Source organism: Hylaeus anthracinus, unplaced genomic scaffold (genome assembly GCF_026225885.1).
Source record: "Hylaeus anthracinus isolate JK02 unplaced genomic scaffold, UHH_iyHylAnth1.0_haploid 12001, whole genome shotgun sequence".
Classification (NCBI taxonomy): domain Eukaryota; kingdom Metazoa; phylum Arthropoda; class Insecta; order Hymenoptera; family Colletidae; genus Hylaeus; species Hylaeus anthracinus.
Genome location: NW_026534348.1, coordinates 5,674,912 through 5,687,838, shown reverse-complemented (window position 1 = coordinate 5,687,838; position 12,927 = coordinate 5,674,912). Strand labels below are relative to the sequence as shown.

General features: G+C 34.5%; 4 protein-coding genes across 9 annotated transcripts; 2 read left to right on the top strand and 2 right to left on the bottom strand.

The window, feature by feature from the left end:
• The first annotated feature begins 392 nt into the window (after nucleotides 1–392).
• LOC128890807 (dynamin-1-like protein) lies at nucleotides 393–3,931 on the top strand. 5 transcript variants are annotated; one of them, XR_008460686.1, is made up of 8 exons: nucleotides 393–740; nucleotides 1,000–1,564; nucleotides 1,634–1,881; nucleotides 1,980–2,681; nucleotides 2,884–3,193; nucleotides 3,272–3,483; nucleotides 3,575–3,738; nucleotides 3,817–3,931. XR_008460686.1 is itself a non-coding variant. In XM_054149686.1 (8 exons), the coding sequence occupies exons 1-8, from the start codon at nucleotides 639–641 to the stop codon at nucleotides 3,629–3,631; spliced, it is 2,070 nt and encodes a 689-aa protein (XP_054005661.1). In that variant the 5' UTR covers nucleotides 393–638; the 3' UTR covers nucleotides 3,632–3,931. The 5 variants fall into 5 exon arrangements, 4 of the variants coding, with proteins under 4 accessions (XP_054005661.1, XP_054005660.1, XP_054005658.1 ...); XM_054149686.1 differs by having other exon boundaries at nucleotides 2,938–3,033; nucleotides 3,106–3,193; nucleotides 3,575–3,931; XM_054149685.1 differs by having other exon boundaries at nucleotides 2,884–3,033; nucleotides 3,106–3,193; nucleotides 3,575–3,931.
• Nucleotides 3,747–7,145, bottom strand: LOC128890810 (SET and MYND domain-containing protein 4-like). Of its 2 annotated transcripts, none has more exons than XM_054149694.1 (4): nucleotides 7,014–7,145; nucleotides 5,644–6,493; nucleotides 4,809–5,457; nucleotides 3,747–4,726 (listed from the first exon to the last, which is right to left on the bottom strand). In XM_054149694.1, the coding sequence occupies exons 1-4, from the start codon at nucleotides 7,028–7,030 to the stop codon at nucleotides 4,215–4,217; spliced, it is 2,028 nt and encodes a 675-aa protein (XP_054005669.1). In that variant the 5' UTR covers nucleotides 7,031–7,145; the 3' UTR covers nucleotides 3,747–4,214. The 2 variants fall into 2 exon arrangements, with proteins under 2 accessions (XP_054005669.1, XP_054005670.1); XM_054149695.1 differs by lacking the exon at nucleotides 7,014–7,145 and adding an exon at nucleotides 6,607–6,933.
• Nucleotides 7,146–7,536: 391 nt separating this feature from the next.
• Nucleotides 7,537–9,236, top strand: LOC128890838 (V-type proton ATPase 21 kDa proteolipid subunit c''). The gene is made up of 5 exons (XM_054149740.1): nucleotides 7,537–7,797; nucleotides 7,979–8,027; nucleotides 8,123–8,206; nucleotides 8,286–8,685; nucleotides 8,759–9,236. The coding sequence occupies exons 1-5, from the start codon at nucleotides 7,737–7,739 to the stop codon at nucleotides 8,789–8,791; spliced, it is 627 nt and encodes a 208-aa protein (XP_054005715.1). The 5' UTR covers nucleotides 7,537–7,736; the 3' UTR covers nucleotides 8,792–9,236.
• Nucleotides 9,237–9,249: 13 nt separating this feature from the next.
• On the bottom strand, nucleotides 9,250–12,445 carry LOC128890812 (carnitine O-palmitoyltransferase 2, mitochondrial). Its single transcript, XM_054149698.1, has 7 exons — nucleotides 11,990–12,445; nucleotides 11,882–11,922; nucleotides 11,238–11,796; nucleotides 10,512–11,045; nucleotides 9,964–10,453; nucleotides 9,683–9,875; nucleotides 9,250–9,574 (listed from the first exon to the last, which is right to left on the bottom strand). Exons 1-7 carry the CDS (start codon nucleotides 12,032–12,034, stop codon nucleotides 9,448–9,450), a joined length of 1,989 nt encoding a protein of 662 aa, XP_054005673.1. The 5' UTR covers nucleotides 12,035–12,445; the 3' UTR covers nucleotides 9,250–9,447.
• Between the last annotated feature and the right edge of the window lie 482 nt (nucleotides 12,446–12,927).

Below are 12,927 nucleotides of genomic sequence, written 5' to 3'. Positions count from 1 at the left end.
CGTCGATCCAATCGCGATTAGATCATTGGTGGATTCAGCAGGGACAACTGTTGAGTGGCTTTCTTGGATTCTCTGCTTTGATTCGTCTAGCTCTAGTCGAATAGGTGAATCAAAGCAGAGAATCCAAGAGAATCAGTCAATGTACAACTAATTTCGGATGTAATTGAATTTCGAGAAAAAGGACTTTCAAGTTTTCAATTTTTTTTGACGAATTTAAAAATTTCGTCCACTTGCACGGGGCGCTTAAACTACGATCGTGATCCTGGCAAAAGTTTAAAGGAATGTTTTTATATTTGCATGATGAAAACGTTACTTTAAGTCGCATTCGAGGTTCATATATATCTATATATATGTTATGTAGCATGATATGCGCACGCGTGTGGACTATGAAGCAGGGAAAGGGTGGTTGGAAACAGCAGGTGTAGGATCATTGGAGTGATCTTAACGAAAATTGTAATACGCCAAAAATTATTGCGGAAACGATTAACATTTATAAAAGATTGCAGTTTCTTGGGAGAAAAGTTTCATAGTATTAGGAACGCATGTAATTGCAGGTGTCTATAACGAAAAGACATTTCCACCGGCTCTTACCGCGTAACTGTCTCACGATCGATTTACCTTGCGCTTATTCTTCTACGATGGAAGCATTGATACCCGTAATAAATAAATTACAAGATGTATTTAACACTGTCGGCTCAGATGCTATACAATTACCTCAAATTGTCGTGCTTGGTACTCAGGTCAGTTGGTATTTTTCAAATAACAATAAATAGAAAATTCATAGGAGCTCCTATGATTACGATCTTAATTTAAATTCTTTGTCCTTTCGATAAATAAGATCTAACAATCGAAAATGATTCATAATTTCTATTAGTCTTTAGTATTAGTTATAGTTTCATCTTGAAGTATTGACAAATGCATGTTAGGATTATATTGATGTTTTGTAATTGTATAGAATAGTTTTAGAGCATTGTTAAACATATATATTAATTTCTCCAGAGTTCAGGAAAGTCATCTGTAATTGAAAGTTTGGTTGGCCGATCATTTTTACCACGAGGTACTGGAATAGTTACCCGACGTCCTCTGGTACTGCAGCTGGTCTACACACCTAAAGATGAGCGTGAACATCGAAATGCAGAGAATGGAACGCTGGATTTAAACGAGTGGGGCACATTTTTACATGCAAAAAGCAGAATTTATACAAACTTTGATGAGATTCGTAAAGAAATTGAATCTGAAACGGAACGAATGGCTGGAACTAATAAAGGAATTTGTCCAGAACCGATTAATTTGAAAATATATTCAACGTCAGTTGTTAATCTCACGCTTATAGATCTTCCTGGTATCACAAAGGTACCAGTTGGAGATCAACCTGAAGATATTGAAAGTCAAATACGTCAACTTGTTTTAAAGTATATATGCAACCCTAACTCAATTATATTAGCTGTTGTTACTGCTAATACCGATATGGCTACAAGCGAAAGTTTAAAGCTCAGCAAAGATGTAGATCCGGATGGACGACGTACTTTAGCTGTTGTGACTAAGTTAGATCTTATGGATGCTGGTAATTTTATTATTTAAATTTCACATTTTGTTAAAATGAATTATAAAAACCTTGTATTATTTGTTGCAGGAACCGACGCTATAGATATATTATGCGGTAGAGTAATTCCTGTAAAACTAGGAATTATTGGAGTAGTAAATCGTTCTCAGCAAGACATAATGAATAATAAAAATATTCAAGATGCATTGAAGGATGAAGCTGCATTCTTGCAACGCAAGTATCCTACTTTAGCAAACAGAAATGGAACACCTTATTTAGCTAAAACTTTAAATCGCTTACTCATGCACCATATTCGGGATTGTCTCCCAGAGCTAAAGGTAATAATGCTATTCGTAAATACTAATTATTTACAATACATAGCTAGAAAGAACTAAAATGAGCATAATTCGGTAGAATTTATATTTTTTGAAAACAGACGAGAGTAAATGTGATGGTCTCGCAATTTCAAACCCTACTTAACTCGTACGGCGAAGATGTTGGCGACAAGAGTCAAACGTTACTTCAAATTATTACTAAATTTGCAAGTAGTTATTGCTCCACAATCGAAGGAACAGCTAGAAACATAGAGACAACGGAATTGTGTGGCGGCGCTCGAATTTGTTACATTTTTCATGAAACGTTTGGCAAAACGCTGGACTCTATTCATCCGCTGGCGGGTCTCACAAAAATGGATATTTTAACGGCTATTCGAAACGCGACTGGTCCAAGACCTGCTCTATTTGTACCAGAGGTTTCGTTTGAATTATTAGTTAAACGACAAATTCGAAGACTCGAAGAGCCCTCTTTACGGTGCGTGGAACTCGTACACGAGGAAATGCAAAGAATTATACAACACTGCGGTACCGAAGTACAACAAGAGATGCTACGTTTCCCAAAGTTACACGAGCGCATTGTCGACGTTGTAACACACTTGTTACGTAGACGACTCCCGCCCACTAATCATATGGTTGAAAATTTGGTTGCAATAGAATTAGCGTACGTTAATACCAAGCATCCAGATTTTCATAAGGATGCCGCCCTTGTATCGTCCTTACTAAAAAATTCTGATGGAGATTCTGTTAAACAAAATAGAAGACTGCCTTCGTCATCGACTACTATAATTACAAACGACACGGTAGTAAGTATTTATTCAACAAATGTAAAATTATTTAAATATTTTTAACGTAGTGACTAATCACTTTCTTACTATACCTTCGCAAAGAGTAAAACCGATTATTTTATGTTTAACTATAAAAAGACGTAACGCTCGAAATGCCCATATCTGTGCATCAGTTTTACGGGAGTGCCGCGTAACTAAACACGTAAAATGTCCTTAACAGAATGTAAAGTCAGTTAATAACAGTCAAGACGAAGTGGCATCTTTTTCCGAGCAGAATAAGGATCAACAGGGACATCAGAATCATTGGTTATTAAGTAATTTATTACCTCAAGGAAGGTCCGATTCAACTAGTTCTATGGATGGTTCGCCTGTAAGAAATCGTGAGAACAGTAGCTCTCCCAATTCGATTCCAATAATCGATGTACAAAAACCTTCTCCGCAGCAGAAGGCAATAAATCTACTGCCGGAGGTGCCGATGCAGACATCTCGCAAACTGAGCGATCGAGAACAACGAGACTGTAATGTTATTGGTACGAATAAAAGACGTCATATTTTATCACGAAATAGTGCTTTATTTCGTTTATTTATATAAACGTTTAATGTTGCAGAAAGGCTAATAAAATCATACTTTTATATCGTACGAAAATCTATACAAGATAGCGTACCAAAAGCTGTCATGCATTTCCTAGTCAACTATGTAAAAGATAATTTACAAAGCGAACTCGTAACCCATTTGTATAAATCGGATCATGCCGAAGTACTCTTAAACGAGAGTGAGCATGTTGCCATCAGGCGCAAGGAAGCAGCAGACATGCTAAAGGTATGCCTACACAAATGACAGTGTTCTGTTTTGTATAATTTAAATATTTTTAATCGATTATCAATGTATATATGTATGTTTTGTATTCCAGGCACTTACTCAAGCTGGTCACATTATTAGTGAAATTCGAGAGACCCATATGTGGTAACTACTTATACACCACCTGTCTACACCATCATGTTATAGTCCAATATAGACAGTTTGGCGTTTTAGTAGATAAATTGATGAATGAAGTAACGTGTATGTCGAACCAATGTATATAATTTTTATTTTTCATGCAAGCAGTGTCAACACTACAACAATAATTCTTAAGGTCTACGCATTTTCTTTTAGTTTCACTTGATAAGCGCAAAAGAACACAATATCGTAATTACGTGCATTTATAGCAAGTGTTGATATGTATTAAGAAACTGAAGTATTACCAGTAATACCAATGGTGCTTATATCACATCTGTACTTCAAAAGCCTTACTAAATTTATGCTCAACATTCATTTACATCGGAAACATCAACTTCTTCGATAATTGTAAATTCTAAAAACAAGGTCAAACGATCGTGAATGCAGGGCAGTTTGTATTTTTTGTAACATTTTGCACTGCTCGTAGGGGTCAAAGATACATAATGTTTAATACAACAAAAAATTTCTTTCAACACTTTGTGATATAAATCCCAAATCATGTAACGTTATGTATGTAGAGAGAGAGAGAGAAATATAAAAATTTTGTTAACTTATTATTGGGAGGTACAGCCAAACTGATTGTAACATTGAATGATACATTGGTGTGTTTTGATAGTCTCGATGTTGGGTGCAGCGAAAAACTTGTCAATAAAGTATATATGCTCAAGTAATTGAGGCAGAGCCTGTGCGTATTGCCTTTCGTACATCTTGGAAATCGCGTTTAATCGTTTGTCAATTGATTTTCGAAGTTGATTGTTTAATTTTTTACAATCGATTTTCTCATTACACTTGCGACATAGTGTACTCGATACGTTCCGCGTATCTTTTTCATTCAAACTAAGTGTACCGATTATTTCTGAACATGCCCTGCATTTATAATTCATTGTTTCAGGTAACGGATACTGCCAGTTTTGCGTGCAAGCTTCGCATGCGCACAGAAAACGATACTTTTTCCACAAATACTCGCGTCTTTGTAATCTGCCTTCGGTAAGAAAATGTGGCCCATAGCAATCAAGAATTTCGGTACCCTTACCGATAAAGCTTAATGTTCTTACCACGACTGTTCCTGCAAAAGTGATTCACGATTATACGTCAAAGCTCGTAGAACACAAAGACTTCGTCGTTCTTAAAAGGCACATGCTTTTTACCTGATGGATAAGAATGACGAACGACGTTCGGGCAACAGCTGTGATTTACAAGACTGACCGATGGATAGATAGCCCCGCCAACAAGTCTCGGTTCCCAAACATGAGTCTCCTTGTCGTACACGTTCTCTACGATCTCGTAGGCGTTGCAATTAATCGCCTGTAAATGATGCAATGTTCCTACAGCTAAGGAGAGAAGAGTTTCCTTCAAGCAAACAACGTCCAATCTACTCAAGGCGAAAGTAAAGCATTTTGCTAAAAAGATTGCCTCGATAGCGCGAATAAGGTTCATGTTCGGTTCCAAAGTCGCGCAATGAGTTTCTAACGCTAACACGGTGCGATAATCGTGGGGAGTGTACACCTCACTGATCCCTAATTTGCTGGATATTTTATTTACGCTTGTAGTGTGATACCGAAGGAAATTGTCATTCAGAAATGGAATATCGTCTTCCGTATTGTTATTGTTATTCGTTTTTTCAGCGTTTGAAGATAAGAACCCCACGATCGTCATTCTATAGGCCAGTAACAAGTGCGTAGCTTGACGCTGCGTTTGCTCGGAATCGTTCTCGTAAAAAGCGTCGAATACGGAACATTCGTATCGATGGTACATCTGCCATGCTTCACGGCGACACTTCTCCGAACAGAAAGACACCTGTAATAATATAAACGTGCTCGTGGTTTCAAGAGTAGATGCGAAGGTAACTATTAAAATGGCAGGAACTGTACTGAGCAGGGATGGACAAACTGTATTTGCTCAGTTGTTGATGATATTTCAACTGAAAAATCATCGATACGTGCCCATCCCTGGTATCGAGTAAGGTGATCCCTGATTACTGACCGTTCGACACAAATGACAGGGAATCTTAACAACGTCGATCAATTTAAGGGTGACGTGACAATGTAAACAATTTCTGTCTAGCGCCTCTTTATTTGTGCTGAAAGCAAAGGTTGGATCTACGATGAGAACGCTTCCCGCGTTAATGTCCCTGGTGGCAACGAGATGTCTGCCTCTTCTCTCATCGAATTGCAGAGTCACAGCATCAGAGCAACTTTTAAGAATGTTGTGCCGCTTCCCTTCAACGGTTGGTGCTTCCTGGCGACCTCGATTCGCCAATGGGTCCTCCAAGGATGAACTTTGCTTCGAGTTGTGTTTTCTACGCGCTCTCCTGGCTCGCGAGGACAACGACTTCAAATTTTTCGCGCACTCGCTCTCTAAATGTACGCACGTGTTCCTACGTTCCAAGAAATCGTTCATACTTTCTACGGTTTTATTGTAAAAGTTCGCTGGAAGCGCAAGCATACATTCACAGTACTTGAGACATTTCGCGAAAGCCTTCGAGTCGTACCAATGTCGTGCGCAGTCTACGAGCGCGTCCAGGAATAATCTACTACTCACACTGGCCGTAAACAGTGTTTCGATGAGGAGGCTAATTCTATTTTCCTCATCTCGCGTAACATCATTCTCGTCAATCATTCGACTTTTATTGTAAAGCTCTGTTGCTTTAACATCATCCTTACCCGTGTACGAATCAACGATCTTCAGGTTCTCTATGCACGGTATGTCCATGAGAACCTTTATCATTCCTTCTCTGTCTCCATTCGTAGACGATTCTTTGAAACGACTGGCGAATGGTTCTACCGTCGCAGCATCGTAAGCGGTCTTGAAGAACTCGCTAAACTTTGTAAACCTGCAAAGAATTTTGAAAGATGAAAAAACATTGTATGGGTGATCTTAAAATAAGTGTCCAAACTTTATTATACTATTAACAAAAATGGTTAAATATTAAAAGAAATTACATACTAGTAAATAGTAATTTGTTATTAAATAAATTTTCACTTAAATCTTTAATTGTATTATGTTTCATCAGTTAATCTTATCCGATTTTCTAGATTTCTAATATGCGTGGCAATCTAATGATTGTCACATAACTTCAGCGGCCGTGTTTCTAGTCGACAAACCTTAATTTAGGTCTCTAAATTTACCGATGTAATTTAATCGAAGACTGAAATAGTTTGCGCGATAGTTTCTCATTTCCAGGTACACGCAGTAACATAACTTTCTCTGAACGATATTCCAATGTACGATTTCAAGCATTTCTACGATCAGTACTCTACCCGACAAATCAATCAATTCCGTCACTCTCTTTGTAAACGTTTGAACGTAACGTAGATCATATTTTACATCTTGTTTTAAAGATGTTCGCTTACCCCTTTGTAAAAGACATTTTACGATCTCGATGCAAACAATGAATCGTAATTAATTAACATTACATTGTCGCACGCACTTTTATTGCAGGTAGTACAAGACACCAGACGAATGAGCTGTGACGAATTCTAAAATTAGATGTCGGAAATTTTGCTCCGGGACACCTTGTGCTTTATTTCAAAACTTGAGTTTAAGAAAAATAATCAGATAGATAAAACAGAATCGCGCAAAACATTAAAAATAATGCAGACGCGTAAAATAATGCCTTCGAATTATTTCAATGAAAAGTAATTCGATTTAAGTATCGTGCTACAAATCAATAATTTCGGTGATTCAGTAATTGATTTCGGAGAAATCATAGCTGAAACTAGATATTCAATAATTTTAGTTTATTGTAGTTTATTTTGCGAATAATTGATGTGCTCGTAAAGTCATCGATACGTTTTAAAGAAATTTAAAAATTGAATTTTAATACAGTTTTTCTGCGATCGATGTCACTACTGTGCTTAACCATTAAGAGCATCAGAATTCAGACGTGATCAGACGTCACATGATAGAAACGGGTGTGAGTACCTCCCTTCCGATACCTGCGTGAAATGTTCTTATTTTAATATATTGTAAAAACCTGTGGCTGACTTATGCCTTAGACTCGTTAATATTAATCTGTTTATACATCAACGATTCCCTGAATTATTGCGCGCAACAACGGCACCAAAAACAGCGCGATGAGATACATTTTGGGTTCTACTTTTGCAACCACTGCCTCCGTTACAATCATAATACTAGGTATTAATTCATCTCTATCCTCTTTTAAATAAAACTAAAGATCATAAAAGTTGATAACTCGCAGATTGATTTAACCAACTGCTAGTGTAATTTGAACAAGATTGTCAGTTGTGTATGTGATCTTCATTCTTGTAAAGTATACTTATACATATATTTTTTTAAATAATACTATTTCTTGCAGTATTGTACCATGTATTTACTGGAAAAGGAGAACGTGTCAGTGTTGCATGGTAGGTAAAGAAATTTTAGTTATTTGTCTTCCATCTCTAAGTTATTTAGGAATGCTTACATAGACAAATAAAATATTAAAAAAAAACATTTATAGGTTTTTGGAAGAAACATCCCCATACATGTGGGCATCCCTTGGTATTGGACTTTCGGTTGCTTTATCCGTAGTTGGTGCTGCATTGTGAGTTATGATTTTAAAAGATCATGACCTTCTTGTATTTTTAAAGAATAAAAAAGGTAATGCAAGTGAACGGTTTCAGAGGAATTCATACAACTGGAGTCTCCATTGTGGGTGGTGGTGTAAAAGCCCCAAGAATTAAAACAAAGAATTTAATTTCTGTAATATTCTGTGAAGCTGTTGCTATTTATGGCCTGATCACTGCCATTGTCTTATCTGGAATGATAGAGGAATTTACTTACAAAGATGCTATGGCAAAGGATGAAGTTCGCAGTCAAAATTGGCTAGCAGGATATTTAATGTTTGGAGCCGGTTTGGCTGTTGGTTTTGTCAATCTGTTTTGTGGTATAGCTGTTGGAATTGTAGGTTCTGGAGCAGCTCTTTCAGATGCTGCCAATTCTGCTCTATTTGTAAAAATTCTCATAGTTGAAATCTTTGGTTCTGCTATTGGACTTTTTGGATTGATTGTTGGTATTTATATGGTAAGTTACTTAAAAATATTAATATTTACCTTACTTTTAATTTTTTTATTAATAATTTTTTTCATTTTTATAGACATCTAAAGTAAAAATGGGAGATAAGGTATAAATTTAGGATAAAAATCAGCACCATGAATAACCATATAAAGTATTTTTTTGGAATCACAAAATTCCATTCCATATTTAGTAATCATTAAACGAAAAGTAGATGGAAACAAATAGAAGAGAAACTTAGAATTATTTTTCTGTTTGAATCAATGTAAAAAAATTACTTCTCATTTAAAATCAGTAGATCTCTGTTTCGAACAAGTGTAATTTTGTTACAAATAGAACTGGTCTTAAATAGTTGTTAAACTATTTTTAGCAATGTAAAATTATTGCTGTAATATTGTCACTTGTTTATGGTATCTTGAGTGCATTATAGCACTCTCTTTTGAACTTGTCTAGTGTATATATTTTTTTCCAACTAAACTGTATCAAATGAAAGTAATATTATGTTTATAATTATTCTTATGTGTTTCACATATGTGTAAAATATAGTACATATAATCTTATTAGTAGAATTCATTTTACACCATAAGAAAATAGTTCTTTATTCTTTCGACAATAATAAAAAAGTTCTCCAATACCATTATACATATAAAATTCATGATTGTATATGTAGTTAACAGCGATATAAAATTCGTATAAACGTATAATATAGTTCAACAAACTTGAATGCAATAGTAATTAAATATCAATTATAAATATTCGATAGCGTTATTGTCACTGAACAAATACTTGATAAATATTTTTAAATGCCTGTTCCAGACATTTTACATACTTAGTAGAATTGCAATGGTTGTTATAACTTGTCACAATAGATCCCAGTCTTTTATCTTGAATCATGTACCTAAACATTAGCTAAATGTTATACATAGAATTTCGTAAGGTTACCTTATATATTAACAGATTACAAGTGATATGTTTATAAAAACAATAAAGAAAATGTGTGTCTCACCCAATTCCATATCCATTGTTTACCACTGGTCCAAATCCACCAGCAATTACCGCCGGGCTTGAAAGAGTCGATGTGGATAGGATATTATGATTTATATTATCGTATGCTGGATCCTCAAAAATAGCTGGTTTAGGAGCACTTGATTGTTCCCAAATTTTTTTTAATGCAAACAAATGCCTGTCGAATCCTTGTCCTATCAATGTATGAAAACATTTTTTAATTTCAGCTCTAAACAATATTTCGATAGTGTAATGCCAGATGTAATTGTGCATTATAGATACCCATAGCAGCTTCTTTAGTGAGCTTATTATGAACGTTACTACAATTAATTATTAATTGTTTTAATTCCGAATTGGATAAATTGCTATTTTTTCTAACCATAGCGTCGCATACTGCTTTTGTTTCCATTGTGCAAGACCTAATAGTTTCTGTTCGTCCGTGCTTAAATGCAGCTGTACTACAAGATTCGTATGTCGCTACTGAACGTTCATCCTGATAGTATAAAGCTAATTGAAAAGCTAACTGCATGATCGCATCAGGACTTACTCCAAAAGTTTTACACTCGTCTTTACCAAATTTCTCCAGTATTACGTGATCTATACTTAATTGTTTCGTCCATTCTTCGTACTTTTTTGTTTGCCTATCAACAATATTTTGAACTTTATCATCTACAACAAATTTAAGTTGTTTGACATTGCTTGTTCCACTTTGAAGGTAATTGACATCATTAGGATGGAATCTCGGTTGTTTTGAGATATCATTTTTCACATCCTACAAAAATAAATATAGAATATTACAAATTTTTCTTCTCTATTCTTATAATACTCACATTAAAAAATCTTAGAACAGCTACTCCATCTCCCCATGAATGTTCAAAATTTACTCCTGCATATCCATCTTGCGTGACAATTAAAGAAAATGACTTATCAAACCATCTATTTGTTCCATCTGCATGGAGGAATGTCCCAACCAGTTTATTGTAATCAGTGCCAAGACACACATCATCTAGTATCATCATAAATACAGCTGAGTCTATTTTCTTCAGAAGGTCTTGATTACCAATTTCTGACAAATGTGTTCTAGTATTAGCCCACAAATTACGTTCTGCTGTTGTAAGTACTCCAATAGGACATTCATTAGCTGGTCTATTGTTTTCTAAAATAGATTTCAGGCAATTTGCTATGGTTTTTGGTTCATATATATAGCCATTTTCATCTAATACATCAATAGAGTAGAAATGTCCTTTTCTCATTACAATTACATGCCTTGCAGATGTATTTTGATAAATTTCATCTTTTTCTATTTTTGGCAACCTTGTTGTATTAAACAAGTTGTGATATTGAGACATATCCAAAGGATAGGCCTGTAATAAGAATTACTTCTAATAAGATAATATTTTTCATCGTCTACTGAGAGGTTATACCTTTCAATTATTTTTTATTTTTTACTTATTCCTCTTTTCAAATTATTATATTATTATTATTATTTATTATATTATTATTATTATTTTATTATACTATAGTACTTTTATGTCCTACATATAAAACAAATTCACCTTGAATAAATAAGCTCCATACCAACTGATTCGAGATGGTAACAATCTTGTAACAGTATGAAATAAATCTGTATCAGACTTCTTGGGATTTAAGTGGAACACTTCTGGTGGTAGAATATTCTCCTTCAATGATTTCATGAATCTTAATGATGATATAAGTAGATTTGTAGCTTTCACTAACTGTGCATTATACAGTGAATTGTCTTCTGGTGCAAAAACTATGAAAGGATTGTAATTGATAGGTAAAGGCTTACGATCTCTTAGGTACATGTCAAACCATGGTTCACTAATATAGCTAGTATGAAGATTTTTGACATCTTTTGCAATAAGTTTCTTTTGCAAATCAATACCAGATTTAGTAAGAAATTCATTAACATAGGATGTAGTCTTGTCCAATTGTTCATTAGATAATAAAGGTTTTTGAGCATTTAAATATCTTTTGCATGAGTCCTCAAGCTTAGGAATAGGCAATCTTGGTAGAGATGGTTGAAAATGCATTGTAGGGGTTTTGCTTTTTTTAATATATTGATATTCATCATTTCTTTCAGCTATTGTGCTCCTATAATAGGTAAAAATATATTCGAGAGAAAATAAATTTTTCTGTTCATAGTGTTCATATATTCTACATATATTATGTTACATACCTTGATGCCTTAAATACTAATACTACGTTTTTATTACCAATCTAAAACATGAATGCATTTTGAAAATAGTCTGTTCAATATATTGTATAAGAATTGCAATATATTTACCAATTTTCCTTTACAGTAGTTATGTCTTGCAGGTAAGGAGAACATACTGCATATAAAAAATAATTTATTTCTTCCTACACAATATACTATTTCATAAAATACAACAAGCCGAGCAACAATGAATTATATGAGTAAAAAAATGTATCGATATATCGCTAATGGAAGTAGAGAATGAAATGAACTGTTGGGTTTGGGTAGCGTATTATTAATTATAAGTGTACGTGAACGTACATTTGCATAAATTCAATTGAACATTCTACATACTGCATTCTGTATGTACATATATATATATATATTCGAATATATTATAAGTACTTATAGCATAATTAGAGAATTTCTATGTAGTCATACATTTCTAAACAGTTTGAATTTAAATTATTAATTCAAAATGGGTAGCGATTTGTAGTATGTTAAGGAGAATTCACAATGATTCATAAGAAAATATTTAGGAAAACGCGTTTTTCAGCCAATGATAAGATGCTGATAACAATAATTCGAGCGTTGTAATTGGTCGCGCAATGAATGCATCATGATCCATCCAGAAAGAATAACACTCAGTGACGCCATACCTGCGTTGCGTTTCATGGACCAACTAATGGATCGGCATCTTGCGGTAAAAAGGATGAACTAATTTTGGAACCCTTACCCGAAGTTTGTAGTGACAATAATTCCCACCGTCGATCATAGGTGGCGCCACTGACATCTTTATCGATTACCCTTTTTTTGTCATAAATGTATAATTAGTACAATTTATTGCTTTATAACACTACAATATAGCGTTAATATGTAAAATTTACTAATCGTATGAATACTTATTTAATTTGACAGTAATTACTAAGCCCTTTAGTTAGTGGCACCATCTAGAAAACATTAGAAACTATTTTCACTACCAACTTGAATGTTTTCCCACGGATGGCGCCACTAATACAAAAACTTGC

Coding starts and splice junctions, on each gene's coding strand:
- LOC128890810 (XM_054149694.1), bottom strand. Junction 5,458..5,643: donor CCTGTCATTTGTGTCGAACG/GTCAGTAATCAG, acceptor ATATTATTACAG/GTGTCTTTCTGTTCGGAGAA. Junction 4,727..4,808: donor TCGTCATTCTTATCCATCAG/GTAAAAAGCATG, acceptor TCACTTTTGCAG/GAACAGTCGTGGTAAGAACA.
- LOC128890812 (XM_054149698.1), bottom strand. CDS start 12,034: ATGTTCTCCTTACCTGCAAGACATAACTACTGTAAAGGAAAATTG. Junction 11,046..11,237: donor ATGGAGCTTATTTATTCAAG/GTGAATTTGTTT, acceptor TTCTTATTACAG/GCCTATCCTTTGGATATGTC. Junction 9,876..9,963: donor CACTAAAGAAGCTGCTATGG/GTATCTATAATG, acceptor ATACATTGATAG/GACAAGGATTCGACAGGCAT.
- LOC128890807 (XM_054149682.1), top strand. CDS start 639: ATGGAAGCATTGATACCCGTAATAAATAAATTACAAGATGTATTTAAC. Junction 741..999: donor TTGTCGTGCTTGGTACTCAG/GTCAGTTGGTAT, acceptor TAATTTCTCCAG/AGTTCAGGAAAGTCATCTGT. Junction 3,484..3,574: donor AAGCAGCAGACATGCTAAAG/GTATGCCTACAC, acceptor TTTGTATTCCAG/GCACTTACTCAAGCTGGTCA.
- LOC128890838 (XM_054149740.1), top strand. CDS start 7,737: ATGAGATACATTTTGGGTTCTACTTTTGCAACCACTGCCTCCGTTACA. Junction 8,028..8,122: donor GAACGTGTCAGTGTTGCATG/GTAGGTAAAGAA, acceptor AAACATTTATAG/GTTTTTGGAAGAAACATCCC. Junction 8,686..8,758: donor TGATTGTTGGTATTTATATG/GTAAGTTACTTA, acceptor TCATTTTTATAG/ACATCTAAAGTAAAAATGGG.